The 24,751-nt window shown below is 42.7% G+C and overlaps 2 protein-coding genes across 5 annotated transcripts in view; one reads left to right on the top strand and one right to left on the bottom strand.

Annotated features, from left to right (window-relative positions):
* The window catches only part of LOC124122794 (regulator of MON1-CCZ1 complex-like), a 38,419-nt gene extending 21,562 nt beyond the window's left edge, over positions 1–16,857 (bottom strand). For 2 of the 4 annotated variants that reach the window (XM_048400621.1, XM_048400622.1), the window contains exons 1-10: positions 16,826–16,857; positions 16,294–16,404; positions 16,092–16,168; positions 14,797–14,881; positions 11,761–11,823; positions 11,450–11,536; positions 9,853–9,924; positions 9,576–9,644; positions 5,270–5,373; positions 1,769–1,852 (exon numbers count right to left, since the gene is read on the bottom strand). In XM_048400621.1, coding sequence (XP_048256578.1) covers positions 1,769–1,852; positions 5,270–5,373; positions 9,576–9,644; positions 9,853–9,924; positions 11,450–11,536; positions 11,761–11,823; positions 14,797–14,881; positions 16,092–16,168; positions 16,294–16,404 — 752 coding nt within the window. In that variant the 5' untranslated portion in view covers positions 16,826–16,857. Of the gene's footprint in view, positions 1–1,768; positions 1,853–5,269; positions 5,374–9,575; positions 9,645–9,852; positions 9,925–11,449; positions 11,537–11,760; positions 11,824–14,796; positions 14,882–15,230; positions 15,236–16,091; positions 16,169–16,293; positions 16,405–16,698 lie in introns of those variants that run through there. The other 2 variants (XM_048400623.1, XM_048400624.1) reach the window with 2 other exon arrangements.
* A 3,000-nt stretch (positions 16,858–19,857) lies between these two features.
* LOC124122793 (multiple epidermal growth factor-like domains protein 10) lies at positions 19,858–24,518 on the top strand. Its single transcript, XM_048400620.1, has 4 exons — positions 19,858–19,970; positions 21,335–21,469; positions 23,989–24,184; positions 24,358–24,518. The coding sequence occupies exons 1-3, from the start codon at positions 19,907–19,909 to the stop codon at positions 24,156–24,158; spliced, it is 369 nt and encodes a 122-aa protein (XP_048256577.1). The 5' UTR covers positions 19,858–19,906; the 3' UTR covers positions 24,159–24,184; positions 24,358–24,518.
* Positions 24,519–24,751: the final 233 nt, after the last annotated feature.

The following is a 24,751-nucleotide window of genomic DNA, read 5'->3' as shown; positions in this document are numbered from 1 at the left end:
TGTTATCAATTTTGGGCAGTCCAGTTTAATGATGGACACCAGGGAGGACTGATGCCACACAATGAGCACTAAACAGCACTCATAACAAGGGACGCTTCTGACTGAAACTGACCCCATCCCAACAAGTGGACACGATGTAGTGTGTTAGGGGAGACACTGACCCACTCCCACAAGTGGACATGATATAGTGTGTTAGGGGAAACACTGACCCACTCCCACAAGTGGACATGGTGTAGTGTGTTAGGGGAGACACTGACCCACCCCCACAAGTGGACATGATGTAGTGTGTTAGGGGAGACACTGACCCACTCCCCACAAGTGGACATGGTGTAGTGTGTTAGGGGAGACACTGACCCACTCCCCACAAGTGGACATGATATAGTGTGTTTGGGGAGACACTGACCCACCCCCACAAGTGGACATGGTGTAGTGTGTTAGGGGAGACACTGACCCACTCCCCACAAGTGGACATGATATAGTGTGTTTGGGGAGACACTGACCCACCCCCACAAGTGGACATGATGTAGTGTGTTTGGGGAGACACTGACCCACTCCCACAAGTGGACATGGTGTAGTGTGTTTGTGGAGACACTGACCCACTCCCCACAAGTGGACATGATATAGTGTGTTTGGGGAGACACTGACCCACCCCCACAAGTGGACATGGTGTAGTGTGTTAGGGGAGACACTGACCCACTCCCCACAAGTGGCCATGATGTAGTGTGTTAGGGGAGACACTGACCCACTCCCACAAGTGGACATGATATAGTGTGTTTGGGGAGACACTGACCCACCCCCACAAGTGGATATGGTGTAGTGTGTTAGGGGAGACACTGACCCACTCCCCACAAGTGGCCATGATGTAGTGTGTTAGGGGAGACACTGACCCACTCCCACAAGTGGACATGATATAGTGTGTTTGGGGAGACACTGACCCACTCCCCACAAGTGGACATGGTGTAGTGTGTTTGTGGAGACACTGACCCACTCCCCACAAGTGGACATGGTTGAGTGTGTTAGGGGAGACACTGACCCACTCCCCACAAGTGGACATGGTGTAGTGTGTTAGGGGAGACACTGTCCCACTCCCCACAAGTGGACATGGTGTAGTGTGTTAGGGGAGACACTGACCCACTCCCCACAAGTGGCCATGATGTAGTGTGTTAGGGGAGACACTGACCCACTCCCCACAAGTGGCCATGGTGTAGTGTGTTAGGGGAGACACTGACCCACTCCCCACAAGTGGCCATGATGTAGTGTGTTAGGGGAGACACTGACCCACTCCCCACAAGTGGCCATGATGTAGTGTGTTAGGGGAGACACTGTCCCACTCCCCACAAGTGGACATGGTGTAGTGTGTTAGGGGAGACACTGTCCCACTCCCCACAAGTGGACATGGTGTAGTGTGTTAGGGGAGACACTGACCCACTCCCCACAAGTGGACATGGTGTAGTGTGTTAGGGGAGACACTGACCCACTCCCCACAAGTGGACATGGTGTAGTGTGTTAGGGGAGACACTGACCCACTCCCCACAAGTGGACATGGTGTAGTGTGTTTGGGGAGACACTGACCCACCCCCACAAGTGGCCATGATATAGTGTGTTTGGGGAGACACTGACCCACTCCCCACAAGTGGACATGGTGTAGTGTGTTAGGGGAGACACTGACCCACTCCCCACAAGTGGACATGGTGTAGTGTGTTAGGGGAGACACTGTCCCACTCCCCACAAGTGGACATGGTGTAGTGTGTTTGTGCAGCCTACTTACTTCTGTAGCTGATACAGCACGATCTCGGCCCCCACGGCGGCCTTCGGCTGGTGGCGCAGCACGACGATGTACAGGTAGTCGTAGCTGAAGCAGTCACAGGTTCATACATTTATTGTGGGTTCCATAAAAAATATTTAATATTTGCTGGATTGTTTACTCACATTTCATGAAAAATACTTTGTGCTTAGTGAATCATATGATGGCTAACTAACAAGTCATCTATGCTCATGTTGGCTATATTGACAGCTAACTAACAGGAAGTGTATCTATGCTCACATGTTGGTTACGTTGACAGCTAACTAACAGGAAGTGTATCTATGTCCACATGTTGGTCACGTTGACAGCTAACTAACAGGAAGTGTATCTATGTCCACATGTTGGTCTAGTTGACAGCTAAATAACAGGAAGTGTATCTATGCTCACATGTTGGTTAAGTTGACAGCTAACTAACAGGAAGTGTATCTATGTCCACATGTTGACAGCTAACTAACAGGAAGTGTATCTATGTCCACATGTTGGTCACGTTGACAGCTAACTAACAGGAAGTGTATCTATGTCCACATGTTGGTCTAGTTGACAGCTAAATAACAGGAAGTGTATCTATGCTCACATGTTGGTTAAGTTGACAGCTAACTAACAGGAAGTGTATCTATGTCCACATGTTGACAGCTAACTAACAGGAAGTGTATCTATGCTCACATGTTGGTCACGATGACAGCTAACTAACAGGAAGTGTATCTATGTCCACATGTTGGTCACGTTGACAGCTTACTAACAGGAGGTGTATCTATGTCCACATGTTGGTCACGTTGACAGCTAACTAACAGGAAGTGTATCTATGTCCACATGTTGGTCACGTTGACAGCTAACTAACAGGAAGTGTATCTATGTCCACATGTTGGTCACGTTGACAGCTAACTAACAGGAAGTGTATCTATGTACTCATGTTGGTCACGTTGACAGCTAACTAACAGGAAGTGTATCTATGTCCACATGTTGGTCACGTTGACGACTAACTAACAGGAAGTGTATCTAAGTCCACATGTTGGTCACGTTGACAGCTAACTAACAGGAAGTGTATCTATGTCACAAGTTGGCCACGATGACAGCTTCCTAACAGGAAGTGTATCTATGTCCACATGTTGACAGCTAACTAACAGGAAGTGTATCTATGCTCACATGTTGGTCACGTTGACAGCTAACTAACAGGAAGTGTATCTATGTCCACATGTTGACAGCTAACTAACAGGAAGTGTATCTATGTCACATGTTGGTCACGTTGACAGCTAACTAACAGGAAGTGTATCTATGTCCACATGTTGACAGCTAACTAACAGGAAGTGTATCTATGTCCACATGTTGGTCACGTTGACAGCTAACTAACAGGAAGTGTATCTATGTCCACATGTTGGTCACGTTGACAGCTAACTAACAGGAAGTGTATCTATGTCCACATGTTGGTCACGTTGACAGCTAACTAACAGGAAGTGTATCTATGTCCACATGTTGGTCACGTTGACAGCTAACTAACAGGAAGTGTATCTATGTCCACATTTTGGTCACGTTGACAGCTAACTAACAGGAAGTGTATCTATGTCCACATGTTGGTCACGTTGACAGCTAACTAACAGGAAGTGTATCTATGTCCACATGTTGACAGCTAACTAACAGGAAGTGTATCTATGTGCACATGTTGACAGCTAACTAACAGGAAGTGTATCTATGTCCACATGTTGACAGCTAACTAACAGGAAGTGTATCTATGTCCACATGTTGGTCACGTTGACAGCTAACTAACAGGAAGTGTATCTATGTCCACATGTTGGTCACGTTGACAGCTAACTAACAGGAAGTGTATCTATGTCCACATTTTGGTCACGTTGACAGCTAACTAACAGGAAGTGTATCTATGTCCACATGTTGGTCACGTTGACAGCTAACTAACAGGAAGTGTATCTATGTCCACATGTTGACAGCTAACTAACAGGAAGTGTATCTATGTGCACATGTTGACAGCTAACTAACAGGAAGTGTATCTATGTCCACATGTTGACAGCTAACTAACAGGAAGTGTATCTATGTCCACATGTTGGTCACGTTGACAGCTAACTAACAGGAAGTGTATCTATGTCCACATGTTGGTCACGTTGACAGCTAACTAACAGGAAGTGTATCTATGTCCACATGTTGGTCACGTTGACAGCTAACTAACAGGAAGTGTATCTATGTCCACATGTTGGTCACGTTGACAGCTAACTAACAGGAAGTGTATCTATGCTCACATGTTGCTCACGTTGACAGCTAACTAACAGGAAGTGTATCTATGTGCACATGTTGGTCACATTGACAGCTAACTAACAGGAAGTGTATCTATGTCCACATGTTGACAGCTAACTAACAGGAAGTGTATCTATGTGCTCATGTTGGTCACGTTGACAGCTAACTAACAGGAAGTGTATCTATGTCCACATGTTGACAGCTAACTAACAGGAAGTGTATCTATGTCACATGTTGGTCACGTTGACAGCTAACTAACAGGAAGTGTATCTATGTCCACATGTTGGTCACGTTGACAGCTAACTAACAGGAAGTGTATCTATGTCCACATGTTGGTCACGTTGACAGCTAACTAACAGGAAGTGTATCTATGTGCACATGTTGGTCACGTTGACAGCTAACTAACAGGAAGTGTATCTATGTCCACATGTTGACAGCTAACTAACAGGAAGTGTATCTATGTGCACATGCTGGTCACGTTGACAGCTAACTAACAGGAAGTGTATCTATGCTCACATGTTGGTCACGATGACAGCTAACTAACAGGAAGTGTATCTATGTCCACATGTTGGTAACGTTGACAGCTTACTAACAGGAGGTGTATCTATGTCCACATGTTGGTCACGTTGACAGCTAACTAACAGGAAGTGTATCTATGTCCACATGTTGGTCACGTTGACAGCTAACTAACAGGAAGTGTATCTATGTCCACATGTTGGTCACGTTGACAGCTAACTAACAGGAAGTGTATCTATGTCCACATGTTGGTCACGTTGACAGCTAACTAACAGGAAGTGTATCTATGTCCACATGTTGACAGCTAACTAACAGGAAGTGTATCTATGTGCACATGTTGGTCACGTTGACAGCTAACTAACAGGAAGTGTATCTATGTCCACATGTTGACAGCTAACTAACAGGAAGTGTATCTATGTGCTCATGTTGGTCACGTTGACAGCTAACTAACAGGAAGTGTATCTATGTCCACATGTTGACAGCTAACTAACAGGAAGTGTATCTATGTGCACATGTTGGTCACGTTGACAGCTAACTAACAGGAAGTGTATCTATGTCCACATGTTGGTCACGTTGACAGCTAACTAACAGGAAGTGTATCTATGTCCACATGTTGGTCACGTTGACAGCTAACTAACAGGAAGAGTATCTATGTCCACATGTTGGTCACGTTGACAGCTAACTAACAGGAAGTGTATCTATGCTCACATGTTGGCCACGATGACATCTCGCTCCAGCAGACTGAGTTTAGCAGGTTTGGGGACAACCGGCAGGTCCACCTCGAACTTGGGCAGCCGATTCACCAGACCTGGCTGCAAGCACAAGGATGAGGATGTACGGTTCTGGAGTCTATATTGGTTAATGCGCGTTGTTGTTGGTTGGTTTGTTGGTCAGTAATATTCCAGCTTTATGGTGGCGGTCTGTAAAAAAATCGAGTCTGGACCAGACAATCCAGTGATTGATGTCATGAGCATTGATCCAGGCAATTGGCATTGATGACATGCATCAACCAAGTTAGCGAGCCTGACCACTTGATCCTGTTAGTCGCCTCTTACGGCAGAGACCATATAATAGAGGGACGGCCCTCTAGCCTTTGCGCGAAACCATCAGTGCTACGGCTTGTACTGCGCAGCCTGTCCGGAAGCGAGCAGAAACGCGTTCACTGCAGTCATCGTTGTTGCCTTTTTTTCCCATGCTAAAGATATATTTCACAATACATAATTACACTCATGTATTTCTTAACATTGTTAACATTACAACTGAGATTTGTTGGTGCCCTAAAGCATGTCGTTGTCACTGTATTTGATGACTGTGATCACGCTTTGTCTTTGTCCGAGAGAACAAAATGGCGCACATGTAAAATCGGCAAAAGTGCAGATTTTGATTTTCAATAACGGCCTCTAATTCGCAATGAAAGTCCTTGGTTACGTAGGTGTATAAAAAGGAGATATGTTAAAAATTGGCTTAGTGCCATTAACAAATTTAGGGCGGATCCGAAATTTCAGATTTTGACTCCAGAAATGGGACTAAATCTGAATTAATCCGAAATAATTACATCACAACTCTTAATTTTCGCATGCTTTCAGACGAATTTGTTCCTATTATCGGTCCTGAATTTAATAGTTTTACATTCATCACGATTTCCCCTATGGCTTGGTACCAACGTTATTTAGGTACGATCGGTAGTTTTTTTGGTATGATTTTTGGCGCAAGGCAATATTTTACGTCACATATTTTAAGTTAAATTACCATATAGCAGACGACATAACATGCATTTTGTCTGTGATTATCATCCGCATATATCCTTTGAAACATTCTACAAAGTGACTTATATTGTATGATATTAGAATTGTTTTTGTAAAACGCATATTTTTTTTTACCATTGCTTCGCCATTTCTTCGTAAGTTTAACTTTGTTTCAGTTAGGCCTTATCACATATCGCGCATATACTACATACTACAATACTACATATTTGTTATCGTCTGTAGATTTTGTCTGTATAAATCATGACTACATTTAATCAATTATTTATTTTATGCCGTGTAAATACTGATTATGAGCAAAATAATTAAATTTTCGTTGAGTTCATTGAAATTCCTGTATTCTGATTAGCTGAATTGGTCACGTGTTATTGCATTCATTTCCCAATGAATGTAAAAAATTAAGACACGCCCACCGAGGCGCACTACTTTTATTACTTCGGAATGTGGGGGAATCCCAATATTACAGTCGAGGGAATTCCCTTTCTGCTCACGTGTATCGTCATGCACAGGACATTTAGCGACTTTCATGCATATGCATTGTCCAAACTACCCTTTGAAACCGATGGCCGAGAATGAATAAAACAGCAAACGTGCAGGCTCGCTCGCCTGTTTTTTTCCCGCTCGCCTCGGTTCAACTTTCATGTCTTCGGGTTTCCTTTCTAACTAGCATTTCTCCAACTGTGTTTTACCGTAAGCTGGGAAGTAATGTTTGAATCTGGCGGTAACTGACCACGTAATTTGAAACAGCCGCCTTCTCCCGGACATATTTCTTCCAGTTCGTTACAGTCTGACTGTTGCAGTTCTTTTCGCCTCTTGTCTTAACTGACAGGTCCAATGAACATTGTTTTGATCCTGATCTCCGTTGATTGGCTACTGACAGTGTAGGCGTGTCAATTTATGTGCATAAATTAAACAATCACCTGATTCATGTCACGCCACAGTATGTATTCCTACACCTGGAACGTTTATCAATCTCGTCATTTTTGTCTGTTTTGATATATACAACTGTTTTTGGTTAAACTTTTGTAGATAAAACATGTTTTATGCAGTCGAATTTAATTATAAGCATTGACTGTTTATTCTTTTCGGTTCATTGAGGTATGAATCGAAAAACCAATGTGCAAACTTTTGTAAGAATCCGCTACGCGGATTCATTCAGTTTGCACATTGGTTTTTCGATTCATACCTCAATGAACCGAAAAAAATACACAGTCAATCCTTAAATGATATTGGCCTAAACCCAATCATAATAATGTAAATATGATGAAGTTACTACTTACTTTGTGTATTTACACAACAATGAAAACCAATGTAAATGCCAAGAAAGAAGAAGGATTATATCGGCAGTCGTCGGGAGAGAAGTTCCAGACAACAAGGTCGAAGGTGTCATTCAGTAAAATATATAGATGGTCTATTGTCCTTTTCTTTGAAAAATACATTTCCCTTTTTGTCAGAGTTTGTAATGTTTTGTTTTGTTTTAATAGTAATACATGTGTAGTTGCATGCTTTGTTCCAGGTTAGAGTTTAAAGTTTGTTTTTCATTGATCAGATATAGAAAACTATGATGAAAGAATTTTGAAAACAACAAACGTTACTACAGTTTACGATATACTAGTAGATATCTGGTACCACGCTCGTTGAAGCTATATTGTTATACCTGAAATACCGATTTATTTGTATCCTGAAATATCGATCTAATCGGGTAATATCGGAATATTTGGAATTTAACAGTAGCCTCCCTTTGAAAAAAAACTTACCTCGCTCCGGCAAACCCCATTATCACTGCTAGCCCCAAACTGGCATTAACCAATAACGTTTGATTCTTTCGAAGCCCATTGTCGGACACATCGAAAATTCATTTAACAACGCTCGTAGTTTAATGTGTATTTCTAATTCATTGGAACTATTAGCATTATAAAATAGTAGCCAATTTGCATGAAATAAAAACATTAATATGGCGTCATTTTTTTTCTAGCTAATAGTAAAGCATTTACACCAGTCGGTGATCATGCATTTTTTTGCAAGTAAATCTAGTCTTGACTTATTATAAGATATGAAGTTAATATGGAGACATATTTTGTGAACATCGGGAATATGGTGATATGTTACAAGTTCTGGATGAGTTTTATTTACACTTCCTGAGTTCCTGTTCAATTTACCGGATCGTAGTTTTCTGTGGCGTTCGTTGGTATATTTGTTTATTTATAATAGTTAACAATTGCAGCATAAAATGAGATATATTAACTGATTTTTTAAAACAAATAGAATGCGTTATAAAATACTTTTGATATCGGAACGGCTTTTTCTTCACACGCCCTCGAAAACTTACGCTTGTGGACAGACGTCATATTTTCATTTCCTATCTTTTTCTTTGAGTGAATCTTTTTGGGAGGTATTTACCAACGGCTTGGTAGCGGTAACATCACTGTCATTCTATTTAGACCAGGAAAATCTTTGTGATCCGCTAAGAGACGTCCTTTTATTGGATTGTCGCTGGTCGTAGTCGGAGAAATCTCGGCTAAGGGAATTAACTCTAGCCCCGGATATTTTATAATATTGTTTACGTGGTTACCAGAATGGTCAGTCGTGAATGTCTGCGCATCTATTGCGCATCTGCAGCGGTACAGAGAGGTTAACAGCAGGGTGTCGGGGTGTATCAGTTACATGCCAGACCGTAGTGCTGATGGTTTATGATAAACTGTTGGGGAGGGCCGTCCCTCTGTTATATGGTCTCTGCTTACGGCAAGCATAGTCGCCTCTTACGGCAAGCATGGGTTGCTAAAGACCAATTCTACCCCTGATCTGCACGTACACAATACAATAGCTACATAGTTCAAACTTTAAGAAAGTGTCCTTGTTTAAGATTAATGTTTGTGTTTGTGAATGGGAGAATCCCCCGTCAGGGGACAATAAACAAACAAGGGCACAAGAGCTCCCAACCCTAAAGGCATGCTGGGACAATTCCTCTCATTTGGCTCCACAGCACTGTAGACCTAGTTCCCAGGATGTGGGATTTCCCCAGGGGTCTATTAGGGTCTAGTTTTATTAGGGTCTATCAATAGGATTGTCTGGTCCACACATGATTATTTACAGGCCAGTAGCCGGAATATGGCTGACTTGGCATCAAACACACACACACACACACAGCCATACACACACACAGACACACACCAAGACACAGACACACAGAGACAGACACACACACACACACGCACACACTCTCTACATCCAACCTTCAAGAAGAGACTGACCCTGAACTGGAAGGGATGCAGTGTGTTCCCCAGCGTCCCGGACGACAGCACCAGGATGTACGTCTCTGCCTGGAAACAACCAGCAAACACAGGCTTCAATATGACACTTACACTGTGGTGAAATTCTCTCTGAATTAAGATATATTTCAGCATACTCTGCGTCTTTGACCAGTATTCAGTTACATGATAGCGTATCAGCTTAATGCAAGCGGAAATACTTCAGTTAGTCTAACAACCAGGAGTTTCCAAGTGTGATGGTATCTTTCAGACCACTCACCAGCCACACGAACCAGTTGACCTGCAGACTGACTGTCTTCAAGTTGCGCAGACTTCTCCTCTCTGGGGTGATCTACAACAAGTCACCAGGGATAGTAAAAGCTGTAAAACGTGAGAGGGAGTGTCCCAAGACTCTACAATCAGTAGGTTTATCTATGCCATATACCGGTACCTACCTAGTAGTTTTCTATGCCATGTACCAGTACCTACCTGGTAGTGTTCTATGCCATGTACCGGTACCTACCTGGTAGTGTTCTATGCCATGTATCGGTACCTACCTGGCAGTGTTCTATGCCATGTACCAGTACCTACCTGGTAGTGTTCTATGCCATGTATCGGTACCTACCTGGTAGTGTTCTATGCCATGTATCGGTACCTACCTGGTAGTGTTCTATGCCATGTACCGGTACCTACCTGGCAGTGTTCTATGCCATGTATCGGTACCTACCTGGTAGTGTTCTATGCCATGTACCAGTACCTACCTGGTAGTGTTCTATGCCATGTACCAGTACCTACCTGGTAGTGTTCTATGCCATGTACCAGTACCTACCTGGCAGTGTTCTATGCCATGTATCGGTACCTACCTGGTAGTGTTCTATGCCATGTACCAGTACCTACCTGATAGTTTTCTATGCCATGTACCGGTACCTACCTGGTAGTTTTCTATGCCATGTATCGGTACCTACCTGGTAGTGTTCTATGCCATGTATCGGTACCTACCTGGTAGTTTTCTATGCCATGTACCAGTACCTACCTGGTAGTGTTCTATGCCATGTACCGGTACCTACCTGGTAGTGTTCTATGCCATGTACCAGTACCTACCTGGTAGTGTTCTATGCCATGTACCAGTACCTACCTGGTAGTGTTCTATGCCATGTACCAGTACCTACCTGGTATGTTCTATGCCATGTACCAGACCTACCTGGTAGTGTTCTATGCCATGTACCGGTACCTACCTGGTAGTGTTTTATGCTGTGTACCAGTACCTACTTGGCAGTGTTCTATGCCATGTACCGGTACTTACCTGGTAGTGTTCTATGCCATGTACCGGTACCTACCTGGTAGTGTTCTATGCCATGTACCAGTACCTACAAGGTAGTGTTCTATGCCATGTACCAGTACCTACAAGGTAGTGTTCTATGCCATGTACCAGTACCTACAAGGTAGTGTTCTATGCCATGTACCAGACCTACCTGGTAGTGTTCTATGTCATGTACCAGTACCTACCTGGTAGTGTTCTATGCTGTGTACCAGTACCTTTCTGGTAGTGTTCTATGCCATGTACCAGTACCTACCTGGCAGTGTTCTATGTCATGTACCAATACCTACCTGGTAGTGTTCTATGTCATGTACCAGTACCTACCTGGTAGTGTTCTATGTCATGTACCAGTACCTACCTGGTAGTGTTCTATGCCATGTATCGGTACCTACCTGGTAGTTTTCTATGCCATGTACCGGTACCTACCTGGTAGTGTTCTATGCCATGTACCAGACCTACCTGGTAGTGTTCTATGCCATGTACCAGACCTACCTGGTAGTGTTCTATGCCATGTACCGGTACCGACCTGGTAGTGTTCTATGCCGTGTACCAGACCTACCTGGTAGTGTTCTATGCCGTGGTCTGTGATGAAAGCAATCTCGTTGACCGAAGTCCATATGAATCCAATGATCTGGGTCGACTTTCCCTGGGAAATAGAAACAGGAACTGCTACAGTGAATTATCAAACTTAAACAGACACTTAAAGTTTGAATGTTCTAATAACGAGAAGCATGCTTGTTTGTTGAAATGAAATACACAATAACTCCAATAATCCATGTTCGTTTTGCAAGAAAAGCCATAATACTTTAACACCCAATACCTTTCCAAATACATATGGGGAAAAGACAATTTAACTTTATTGATACCAACCTTGCATATTTGTGAATACTCCATCTGATCTGTTGACATGTCATTGTGGAAGTTGATGAACTCCTGAAATAATAATAATAATAATAATAATAATAATGTCATCAGGAAAACCTCTATCACATGTTATCATGCTATCAGGTCACAGGTGGTTATGGCACTGAGATTCATTGTGCAGAGTTACAACCCTTAGTTGCACCAGGATCTGCTGTTGGAGAGTTCCAATCTCAGATTCTAAATGAATGGTTTGCAGGCACTATACCTGTGCTCATGGGTTTCACCTATGTGAAAACTTGGACATTTGAGAGTGAGATGCTGTAATACTGTGTATGACAGTCATGGGTGTGCTTTATTCATGGACCAGTGAAGAACCAGGCTAAAATAGGTCTTCAGCAACCAATGCTTCCGTTACAGCAGACTATGCTTGTTGTAAGAATCAACTAACAGGATCAGTTGGTCAGGCTGGCTGACTTGGTTGATGCATGTCATAGTATCTCAATTGCGTACATTGATTCTCATGATGTCAGTCACTGGATTGTCTGGTCAAGACACGATTATTTACAGACTGCCGTCATATTGCTGGAATATTGCTGAATGCAGCGTTAAACAACAAACAAACTTAGTTCATCACACAAGACCTCAAACCTGCAGCATAACATACCCTGTGCAGTTTCTTTCTTCAAAGACATGAATGTTGTGTGAACATGTACAGGTAACTAACTACATGTCATGTATCCCTGCACCAGCAAGTACCAGAGCTAGGTGTACAGTCAGGACACATCTACAGTCAAGTACCAGAGCTAGGTGTACAGTCAGGAGACATCTACAGTCAAGTACCAGAGCTAGGTGTACAGTCAGGACACATCTACAGTCAAGTACCAGAGCTAGGTGTACAGTCAGGAGACATCTACAGTCAAGTACCAGAGCTAGGTGTACAGTCAGGAGACATCTACAGTCAAGTACCAGAGCTAGGTGTACAGTCAGGAGACATCTACAGTCAAGTACCAGAGCTAGGTGTACAGTCAGGAGACATCTACAGTCAAGTACCAGAGCTAGGTGTACAGTCAGGACACATCTACAGTCAAGTACCAGAGCTAGGTGTACAGTCAGGAGACATCTACAGTCAAGTACCAGAGCTAGGTGTACAGTCAGGAGACATCTACAGTCAAGTACCAGAGCTAGGTGTACAGTCAGGAGACATCTACAGTCAAGAACCAGAGCTAGGTGTACAGTCAGGAGACATCTACAGTCAAGTACCAGAGCTAGGTGTACAGTCAGGACACATCTACAGTCAAGTACCAGAGCTAGGTGTACAGTCAGGAGACATCTACAGTCAAGTACCAGAGCTAGGTGTACAGTCAGGAGACATCTACAGTCAAGTACCAGAGCTAGGTGTACAGTCAGGACACATCTACAGTCAAGAACCAGAGCTAGGTGTACAGTCAGGAGACATCTACAGTCAAGAACCAGAGCTAGGTGTACAGTCAGGAGACATCTACAGTCAAGTACCAGAGCTAGGTGTACAGTCAGGAGACATCTACAGTCAAGTACCAGAGCTAGGTGTACAGTCAGGAGACATCTACAGTCAAGTACCAGAGCTAGGTGTACAGTCAGAACACATCTACAGTCAAGTACCAGAGCTAGGTGTACAGTCAGGAGACATCTACAGTCAAGTACCAGAGCTAGGTGTACAGTCAGGAGACATCTACAGTCAAGTACCAGAGCTAGGTGTACAGTCAGGAGACATCTACAGTCAAGTACCAGAGCTAGGTGTACAGTCAGGAGACATCTACAGTCAAGTACCAGAGCTAGGTGTACAGTCAGGAGACATCTACAGTCAAGTACCAGAGCTAGGTGTACAGTCAGGAGACATCTACAGTCAAGTACCAGAGCTAGGTGTACAGTCAGGAGACATCTACAGTCAAGTATCAGAGCTAGGTGTACAGTCAGGAGACATCTACAGTCAAGTACCAGAGCTAGGTGTACAGTCAGGAGACATCAACAGTCAAGTACCAGAGCTAGGTGTACAGTCAGGACACATCTACAGTCAAGTACCAGAGCTAGGTGTACAGTCAGGAGACATCTACAGTCAAGTACCAGAGCTAGGTGTACAGTCAGGAGACATCTACAGTCAAGTACCAGAGCTAGGTGTACAGTCAGGAGACATCTACAGTCAAGTACCAGAGCTAGGTGTACAGTCAGGAGACATCTACAGTCAAGTACCAGAGCTAGGTGTACAGTCAGGAGACATCTACAGTCAAGTACCAGAGCTAGGTGTACAGTCAGGAGACATCTACAGTCAAGTACCAGAGCTAGGTGTACAGTCAGGAGACATCTACAGTCAAGTACCAGAGCTAGGTGTACAGTCAGGAGACATCTACAGTCAAGTACCAGAGCTAGGTGTACAGTCAGGAGACATCTACAGTCAAGTACCAGAGCTAGGTGTACAGTCAGGAGACATCTACAGTCAAGTACCAGAGCTAGGTGTACAGTCAGGAGACATCTACAGTCAAGTACCAGAGCTAGGTGTACAGTTGGGAGACATCTACAGTCAAGTACCAGAGCTAGGTGTACAGTCAGGACACATCTACAGTCAAGTACCAGAGCTAGGTGTACAGTCAGGAGACATCTACAGTCAAGTACCAGAGCTAGGTGTACAGTCACGAAACATCTACAGTCAAGTACCAGAGCTAAGTGTACAGTCAGGACACATCTACAGTCACTTCTAACCATACAAGTAGCCAAAAAGGAGTTACAGGTCAATCAGCAAATTTCCGTTATGTGATTGTGTATTTCTGTTTTTTAACAGCCTCCATGACCATTTTGTACACTTTGGCTGCCATATTGGAGGTGATAGAGTGAATGTTGTTTTATCCTGCAGCCGGGAATCTGGACCAGACATGTGACTGATGACTACAACACCAATACACAATCAATCAGCCATACTCTATTCTCCAATGGGGACAATCATGCAATATAATCTTATGCGTCACCATCAACAAATTAAACTATACTCAGCTATGATAGCTTATAACTCACCACTGATTTTTGAGATCTCTGGATGGCTAAGATTTTCTTGTCAGGAGAAAACTTTATTGAAACAACATCACCCCTGTCCTCGATTCTGTGCAACATAAAATAATAACAACTGGCATTCTTTTTGATAACGAAAAAATCTTTTAGAATTTAGAGCTTCCATAATGATCTCTACACAGCCTCCGTCAAGAGTGCTGACAGGATTTTAGGAGACGTGATACATAAAAACTTTAAATATTGGCTGATTACATGGCTAATATGGACAATGCACAGTTTACTTAAAAGCAAACTTCACTCAAAAGCTGTTTGAGGTAGTAGTCCTACAGTCCTATAAGAACCATATCAATAGTGAACTTCCTCTCAGGAAAGAGGAGTTCCCTTGATGCTGAGCATGCAGTCAAAGACGATGTCTCACCTGATGATGTCTCACTAGGCACCTGAATGACACATGTCTCACCTGACAATGTCACTACCCACCTAAATGACACTGCAGATGTCTCACCTGATGATGTCTCACTACCCACCTGAATGACACAGACGATGTCTCACTACCCACCTGAATGACACAGGCAATGTTTCACCTGATGATGTCTCACTACCCACCTCAATGACACAGACGATGTCTCACCTGATGATGTCTCACTACCCACCAGAATGACACAGGCAATGTCTCACCTGATGATGTCTCACTACCCACCAGAATGACACAGACGATGTCACACCTGATGATGTCTCACTACCCACCTGAATGACACAGACAATGTCTCACCTGATGATGTCTCACTACTCACCAGAATGACACAGACGATGTCTCACCTGATGATGTCTCACTACCCAGATGAATGACACAGACAATGTCTCACCTGATGATGTCTCCCTACCCACCAGAATAACACAGACGATGTCTCACCTGATGATGTCTCACTACCCACCTGAATGACACAGACAATGTCTCACCTGACGATGTCACTACCCACCTGAACTGACTGACTGAGTATGGTTTTACGCCGCTTTTAGCAATATTCCAGCAATATCACGGCGGGGGACACCAGAATAGGGCTTCACACTTTGTACCCATGTCGGGAATCGAACCCGGGTCTTCGGCGTGACGAGCGAACGCTTTAACCACTAGGCTACCCGACCGCCCCTCTACCCACATGAATGACACAGACGATGTTTCACCTGATGATTTCTCACTACCCACCTGAATGACACAGACGATGTCTCACCTGATGATGTCTCACTACCCACCTGAATGACACAGATGATGTCTCACCTTATTATGTCTCACTACCCACCTGAATGAAACGGCAGACTTCTCATCTGGCCCCTTCACCGTGACGCCCATGGCTCCACCAGATCTCACGGCAAACACCTGGAGGACAGAACACACAGCTTGTTTAATCAACATTTTGTGTCAGTATATATCAGTATTTATACTAGATAGGCCATGACACTAATTGAGATGTAATAAAAACAAGAAAAAATTAATTGACAAACCTGTTTGTTGGCATCGTCAAAGAAGATGTTGTTGGCTTTGTTGATGGGCTCAAATCGAATCGGCGTCTTACACAGCTCGATGTAAAACTCTCCATCGTCTGATGTCGCCATCTACAAGTAGACATTAGCAGTCAAATGTCACTTAAAGTTAGACTAGCGTCAGAACACACCCCTTCAGCTGACGTGCGCGTGCGTGTCCTACACAATCTTTGCACATATCTAACGGGCTATTCGTATTATTGTAGACGCTCGAACGAACTAGTGTACTTTTGTAAGACCACACGAAATATAAGTAACTGTTATTTGACTTATTGAAATAACAATGATTAATGAAATATCATCATCAACACAACAGGAAATGCAGACGACGTGTTTAGTGTGGACCGTTTTTCATCTTAAACTGACCGCATGGGTCTTTGTACTTCTCTCCGGATAACAAATAAACTATTTAAAATGCAAGATCAAAATAATAGTTGGTTGTTTTGATCATCTATAACATATAAAGTGAGAGAATATACAAAAGTCACCCAACTATTGAACCTGCGGGTGCCCCTTCCAAGGGCGATAATTCTGTGCTTCCTGTTAAAATCTCCCAACAGTGACCAAATCTTCAACGCCCTGTTATTGAGCGTACAGCTGCTGCGTTTGTGAGAGGATAGCGGCAGACAGAAACCGGGTTTTAATCACATCCAAATTCATTGCATGTTTTGAAAACTAAAACAAGTTTGATAAGTTCTGTTGACGAAGACTACAGAAGTCAATAATAGCCAATATTTCAATGTAGGCAAAGTAGAGATAATGTATGGATGACAACTTCTTTATTTACAGTTAAGGTGGCGTTGCGGGATAGATCCTGACCGTTGTCAAGAAGGCTCAATAATGACTTCTTATAATTAGCTTCTGTTTTAAAGTGCGCTTTCCGACACATGCGTGTTTCGCGCACGGGCCCGCCAGGCCATTTAGTGACGTGGTCGAGAAGGGTATGTCCCAAAGGTAAAGCAACCTGGAGGGGCTTTATGGTTGATTAATTAATTCTGACGGAAATTAGGAATTATGCCATGCTTATAAGGTGGGGGACCTAAAGGAGTGTGCGAGGTTGTGTAGTTGTGTGGTTTTAGTATTTATGATTTAGGCTAAGATTTATTGTGTTTTCTGTTTTTCCCTTTTTTTAAATGCGACCGAGTAGGCCTGTTTTGATTAGATAAATGAATGGCGCTTTATAGTTTTTAATTTATTTATTTTTTAAGTTAAAGTGGTTTAGTAGAGTTGCTAGTGTCATTTGGTGGTTGTAGTTTAGTGAGAATTTGAGTGTTGTTCTGTGTTGTTGTTAATGTGTGCAGTAAAGTATTACGTGTTTAGGAGTTGCTATTTGGTTGCAATGTCAGCATCTACCGGTTTGAAGTGTTTTTTAAATGTGGTGTATGTGTGAGTTTAACATAGTGTGGCCTGTTTGTGATTTGGTTGCCCTGTCGATTTGTTTTGGTTTTATGATGGATTTTTCGTTTTTCTGAGTGGCTTTTGTAGCAGGTGTTTTATTTTGCACTTTGATTTCTGTGAGTTGTTTTTTAATTTCGTAATTAGATATTGGAAGGCTGGTGCTTACGTCTTCTAATTTTAGTGTCGATGTAGCTGCTGTTACCAAACACACCGACATGGGCAGAGATCCAAACTATTTCTATGCCATAACGGGGATTGTCGGAGCTTTTAAGTTTTGGACGGTTTTTGTGTTTTTTGTTTTTTATAGCCTGGAGCCGACTTAACGACTCGATGACATGTTTGACTACATTGCACAAAACATCCATCGCTGGTGGTCTGTCTCAAGCCCGATTATCTTTTGTAGGCCGTCATGTGGCTGGAAGGGTGCGGCGTTAAACGGGTTATAGCGAAAACGGCACCTCAGCAAAACGTCACCGGATTGCCGAGGACTTCTTACCCGAAGGCTTCGTCCGTGGCGACATAATTCACAAGGACGAGAGGCATATCATGCTTGCTACTGACCGGCAATTACAGCACCTAAGTAGGAGTGGTCAATGGTTAATGGACGGAACGTTTAAGATTGTCAAACGTCCGTTCCATCAACTGCTGACCATTCATGCTTTTGTGCGTGCCGGCAGTAACTTCAAGTTGATGCCTCTTGTGTTTGTAATTATGTCAAGGCGTCGAACATCGGACTACGTCAAAGTCTTGAAGAAGAAATTGGATTGCAGGTATAATATATATTTAATGTATTGTAAAAAAAAGAAGAACTGTAATAGAAATAGATAGTAACATATATATAATCTAATATATCTTATTTATCTCATATGTCTTACATAAATTTTTCACTTGTTTCTACGTAGCCTACATGGAGGATGATGCCATCCACAAGTTTTTTACTGAAAAGAGGAAATACAATGTAAATCACCAATCAAATACTATATTTACTTATATCTCTGAAAAGAGGAAATGAAAATACATCATTAATAAAATACCATGTAAATAAACCCTATATATTACTACAAAAATCGTTGTTATCGTTATTAAAAATAGAGGTGCCGTTTTCGCCCGACTCATAGTAGCCGTTTTCGCCAAATGCGGTGCCGTTTTCGCCAGAGAAATCGGTGACGTTTTGCTGAGGTGCCGTTTTAGCCTGCACCCGCGTTAAACAACATTCACTCACTCACGACACCAATACGTTCCGTGGCGTAATTCACGTAATTAGGACATTTCAAACTTCTTTCAGTATTAGGTAGGCTAAGTTGCGTCTTCATGTGGCTATGTCAGGATGTCTTCAGATGCTTGGTCAGCGTTTGTCACATGATCAGTATCACGTGACAAGTGGTTATGTAAACAGACTCGTGATGCATTATTGTATTTGTTTGAAAGGACTAACGAAATTGCTAAATATTTGCGGCAAAATGATCATATTTTTAATTATTACATACATATTTATTAAAAGTTCCACTTCACTAGATCTAATTAAATAACTGAGTCTGCAGCCTCTCGCCTGGTTGTGGCCTTCTGACATGTGTAGACAGTTCGAGGCATCGCATACATGTAGTAAGTCGTTCAGATTGAGCCAAATATAATCTCCTTTGATTTCAATACACTTGGTCAGCGATAGGCATAATGTTCACGTGTCACACGCCGTCAGCCATCACCAGGCAGTGGTCAGCCAACACTTGAGACCCACACGCGGCATCGTTTGGACAACCAGATCTGGAGTCACCTTCTTACTGTTTCTGCCTTACTTCACTTCATAAGTAGGGATGTGTGGTTTTATCGGTATACATGATGCTCCATCCACAGTTTCACCACACTCAGTGATCGCGATGAGACAAGTACCCTTTACCAGAACTAACCCAACAATACCACATATGTTTCAGCTCAGTGCAGTGTAAGTGACATGTTTGTGTAATAATGTCCGCCCACTCAGTGATAGGATAGTGTACTACCAGATCTGCCCAGGGAACATGTACACGCTGGTGGCGAGTATGGTCGTGCACCGATATGTTTCTACACGAGTGACACCCGTTATAGAAAATGAGTCACTGAATACTGATAAGATTCGCATGGGTTGTCTAGTGTGTGCATACCCAAGATTGACGTCTGTGGTTCACTTACAGACCCAGGTATGGCGTCTCGTACAGTGATTTTTGTATTGATTGTATATCTCTCTACTTTGCCCTCTGCTATTGGTAAGTAACTGCTTCTTCAATACACGGAATGGTTTCTGTAAACATTGGTAGCATATATAGCTACCAGTGTCACTGTCTATCTGTGACATAAGACTTCTGTTACAGGCAGCTGTCCTGACGGTACATACGGCTACCAGTGTCACTGTCTATCTGTGATATAATACTTCTGTTACAGACAGCTGTCATGATGGTACATGCGGCCACCAGTGTCACTGTCTACCTCTGTTATAATACTTCTGTTACAGGCAGCTGTCCTAACGGTACTCACGGCTACCAGTGTCACTGTCTATCTGTGATATAATACTTCTGTTACAGACAGCTGTCCTGATGGTACATACAGCTACCAGTGTCACTGTCTTTTACTGATGTAATACTTCTGTTACAGGCAGCTGTCCTGACGGTACATACGGCTACCAGTGTCACTGTCTATCTGTGATATAATACTTCTGTTACAGACAGCTGTCATGATGGTACATGCGGCCACCAGTGTCACTGTCTACCTCTGTTATAATACTTCTGTTACAGGCAGCTGTCCTAACGGTACTCACGGCTACCAGTGTCACTGTCTATCTGTGATATAATACTTCTGTTACAGACAGCTGTCCTGATGGTACATACAGCTACCAGTGTCACTGTCTTTCTCTGATATGATACTTCTGTTACAGGCAGCTCTCCTGATGGTACATACGGCTACCAGTGTCACTGTCTCTCTCTGATATATTACTTCTGTTACAGACAGCTGTCCTGATGGTACATACAGCTACCAGTGTCACTGTCTTTCTCTGATATGATACTTCTGTTACAGACAGCTGTCCTGATGGAACATACGGCTACCAGTGTCACTGTCTTTCTCTGATATAATACTTCTGTTACAGACAGCTGTCCTGATGGTACATACGGCTACCAGTGTCACTGTCTTTCTCTGATATGATACTTCTGTTACAGGCAGCTCTCCTGATGGTACATACGGCTACCAGTGTCACTGTCTCTCTCTGATATATTACTTCTGTTACAGACAGCTGTCCTGATGGTACATACAGCTATCAGTGTCACTATCTTTCTCTGATATGATACTTCTGTTACAGGCAGCTGTCCTGATGGTACATACGGCTACCAGTGTCACTGTCTTTCTCTGATATAATACTTCTGTTACAGACAGCTGTCCTGATGGTACATACAGCTACCAGCGTCACTGTCTTTCTCTGATATGATACTTCTGTTACAGACAGCTGTCCTGATGGTACATACAACTACCACTGTCACTGTCTTTCTCTGATATAATACTTCAGTTACAGACAGCTGTCCTGATGGTACATAGGGCTACCACTTCACTGTCTTTTACTGATGTAATACTTCTGTTACAGGCAGCTGTCCTAACGGTACATACGGATACCAGTGCGGCTACAGATGTAACTGTGACCAAGACAAGTGTAATTCTACTTCCGCCTGCAGTCCGTCAGCCTGTCACCCAGGATGGTCTGGTCCGACATGTCAGAAACGTATGTAACTACAGCAGCATAACTATCGACATCGTACTGAGACTGTAAGCCTTGCTCATGCACCCGGGTGTCAAATTACTAATATATTTCGCTCTTTTCCCTTACATACGGTCATACCAGCCTTTGGCAATTTCTACACAGTGCCACCACAGAATACTCTACATGTAACACTCTATCTCAGTCCACGGTGTACCGGAAGTTTTACACATCACATTAGCATCTAAATATAGTTATAACTTTCTCAAAACTTACATTAAATAGTACCACATTCCGTAGAGTGTGTGAGTGAGTAGGTTTTACGCTGCTTTTGGCAATATTCCAGCAATATCACGGCGGGGGACACCAGAAATCGGCTTCACATAGTGTACCCATGTTGGAAATTGAACCTTAAACAAACCGCTGAGCTATCCCACCGCCCCACATTCCGTAGAGGGGAATGTCCGAGTACCTCTCCGTTTCTTAAAATAATTGAGCAGAGGCCCATTATTGCAACAGCGTCAGAGAACATACTCAACTCCCCATTCCAAAAATATAATGGATACCTCAAAAATAGAATATTCCACCTGTTCCTATAACGCTCTTTCTCTATATAACGTTCACACTAGTATCTAAATCTAGTAACTTCCTCAAAACTGCTTACAGTAAATAGTACTTCATACCTGACAACAAATCATTGTTAAAAGTAAAATGCAACGAGCTTTAACCGATCTCAACAGAAACAATGTTATTCAGCTATAATCATTGTTTAACAATAAAATACCCTGCCCTATAATACCACTGATCATCCTGAACTATTGGATCTAACTATGTTTGGTTAAAGTATGTACCTGGATTCATGCCTCTTTCATTCATCAATGTCAGAAGGAATACAGAAAACCAGAGCAACACAGATACAGACGTGCGGCCGGCTACAAAGGGGTGGTGGTGAGAATGTCTCTTGTCGATCTTAAAAGGAAGCAAGAAGAACATGACAAAATTATATGTTTGGTTACCAAAGGGGGGTCAATGTGACAAAGTGACATTAATATTTGAGGTCACAGAATGTATCGTGGCAATGTTGCCTCAAATGCGTAAAACAACGTTTCAGGAATCGTCCCATTCTCGCATTGTGACATTGTTGCGTTTTCTGTTATATTTTTCATGCTTACAAAATGGGGACAATGCGACAAAGTGGCATATATTTCAGGTGGCAACGATATAAAATGTACAACACAACAACACACCCATGCGACATATATATTCTGTTGTGCTGTCGGCCTGTCCCTATATCGGTGTGCGTATGTAGTAAGTTAATTAAACTATGCATACACAGAAATGGTTCTCCTCCTTTTCAATTCCAATCATTTTAATGGCCTTGATTCAATTGCAATATAGGTTGCTTTCCTAGAAATGACCACATATCTTTGATCGTATATTTAGAAACTATTTCAGACATCATTTTTGTCGGTGTCGTTTTCACAAAGCAAGAACCAAACTCACTGGATCCCGGTTACCTATAATCCCGGTCCCAAACAGCCCCCCAGTGGCCCAGTCGTCCTAGCATCAGCAAATCGCTGGACCAGAAACCTGAGATCGTGAGTTAGAATCCCAGATTCTCCCTGATTATGTTTCTATGTTTGTCAGCAGGATCACCCCGCTTGCGTGTTTCACCAAAGTGGGTTTTCCTCCAACATCAAACTGACACGCCAATGTTGACAATTTATAAGAATGGTATATTCAATATATGTATGTCTTGAAAAGATGATGTGATCTTTGATTATTTTCAGAATCACACAGAGTTATGATCAGGATGTTGTCATGTATTCTCCTCAGGGAGTTGAGAATGCCCATTGGAGTCAAAGCGTTATTCTTGTTCTGTTCATTGCAATTTTTAACTAAACTAATTCCCTCACTCAAATCGATGATGTCCCTTGTAACAAAAGGAAGCCTAGGTTAATAAATACAGGACATACCCAACAATAGTATGTGTGCAATGTCTTTATGTATTACCTCAACCAGACAAACGACGGTCCTTTAACCCACAGAGTTAGCATTCAAATCTATGCACGTTGTTGTGACCTCGAACCCTGGGTATATTGATGCTCTGTTCACATTTGTTAAGTAGACGGTAGCGCCACGTACTGTGTTCTTTACTGCATGTTTTCCATATTCTAAGAAAGAACAACATTGCGGCGACCTGCCATTTCGTCAAAATGTTGTTTTCGTCTCATTTTATGCCTTGACGCTATGTTTCTAACTCGAAACGTTGCTGAAAATGATGGATGTAAAATAAATATTAGTTTTCAAAGAAAAAGAAAAAGCCTGTTTCTAAGAAAAGAAATCAGTCCCCCCATGAAAAGTCTGGTATTGTATTAAAGAATGTGAAATATGTGTGATGTATGTAAGTCTTGTTAATGGGCAGAAGTCTTAATGTAAGGCAATAAAAGAGACCAGATTCTGCGGAACACCGCTGACCGCAGATATCAAACACAAACAAATCAAATAAATGGAAAGAACTATCTTGTTCATGCATTTTCTAGATAATGTTGCGAGGGAGAAAGCTTCATCATCCAGTCGAGATGGCAATTACCCGTCATCCCGGGCCACGGACGGAAGCACTGCAAGCTGGTATCGTGTTTGTATAGAAACAGCGCCCAGCAACCCCAACTGGTGGCGTGTGGATCTCAATGACACAGGGCATGATACGTGAGGTCTCCATCTACTTCAGGACTGACTGTGAGTTTATTGTCAGCTGCAATCGATAATGCTGGGTTAATTGTTAGTTTGTGAGAATCTATTGTTGGCTGTTTAACGTTTATACAACATGCGTCTTTTTCTTCAAGAATACGTTCATGTGGCTATATATGTGCGATTCCCTTCCTGGAACTTTATTGAAGCAATTATTCCAGATACACTAAGGAGAAATGGCATCCAGGTGTATGTGACCAACTCGACTGATGCCCCGAGTGGTCACAACTGCTACAACGTAACAGGAGGAAGCAATGGAAGTGAGATTGCTGACGTCACGCGGGCACCTTGCTCTGGCACGGGACACTACATTTTACTTTACACAACATATTTTGTTATAGTACCATAGGTGCTCTAAGCTCGAATGCAATGCTTTTACAGTAATGAAAAGCAGCGACTTAAGGAAAGCAAACATTAAACCACACATAAATTAACTCAACAAGAAATATAAAGTGTTGTAAATGAACTTTGCAAATTAATCGTTTTATAATTTGTCCCTTTAATACATGTTTTCGAAAAAGCCTGGGTCAACCATGATCTATGCTGCATCTCGAT

This window comes from Haliotis rufescens, unplaced genomic scaffold (assembly GCF_023055435.1).
Source record: "Haliotis rufescens isolate VD_foot unplaced genomic scaffold, xgHalRufe1.0.p SCAF_2, whole genome shotgun sequence".
Classification (NCBI taxonomy): Eukaryota; Metazoa; Mollusca; class Gastropoda; order Lepetellida; family Haliotidae; genus Haliotis; species Haliotis rufescens.
The sequence above is the reverse complement of the archived record's forward strand: the minus strand, read 5'-3'. Positions and strand labels throughout refer to the sequence as shown.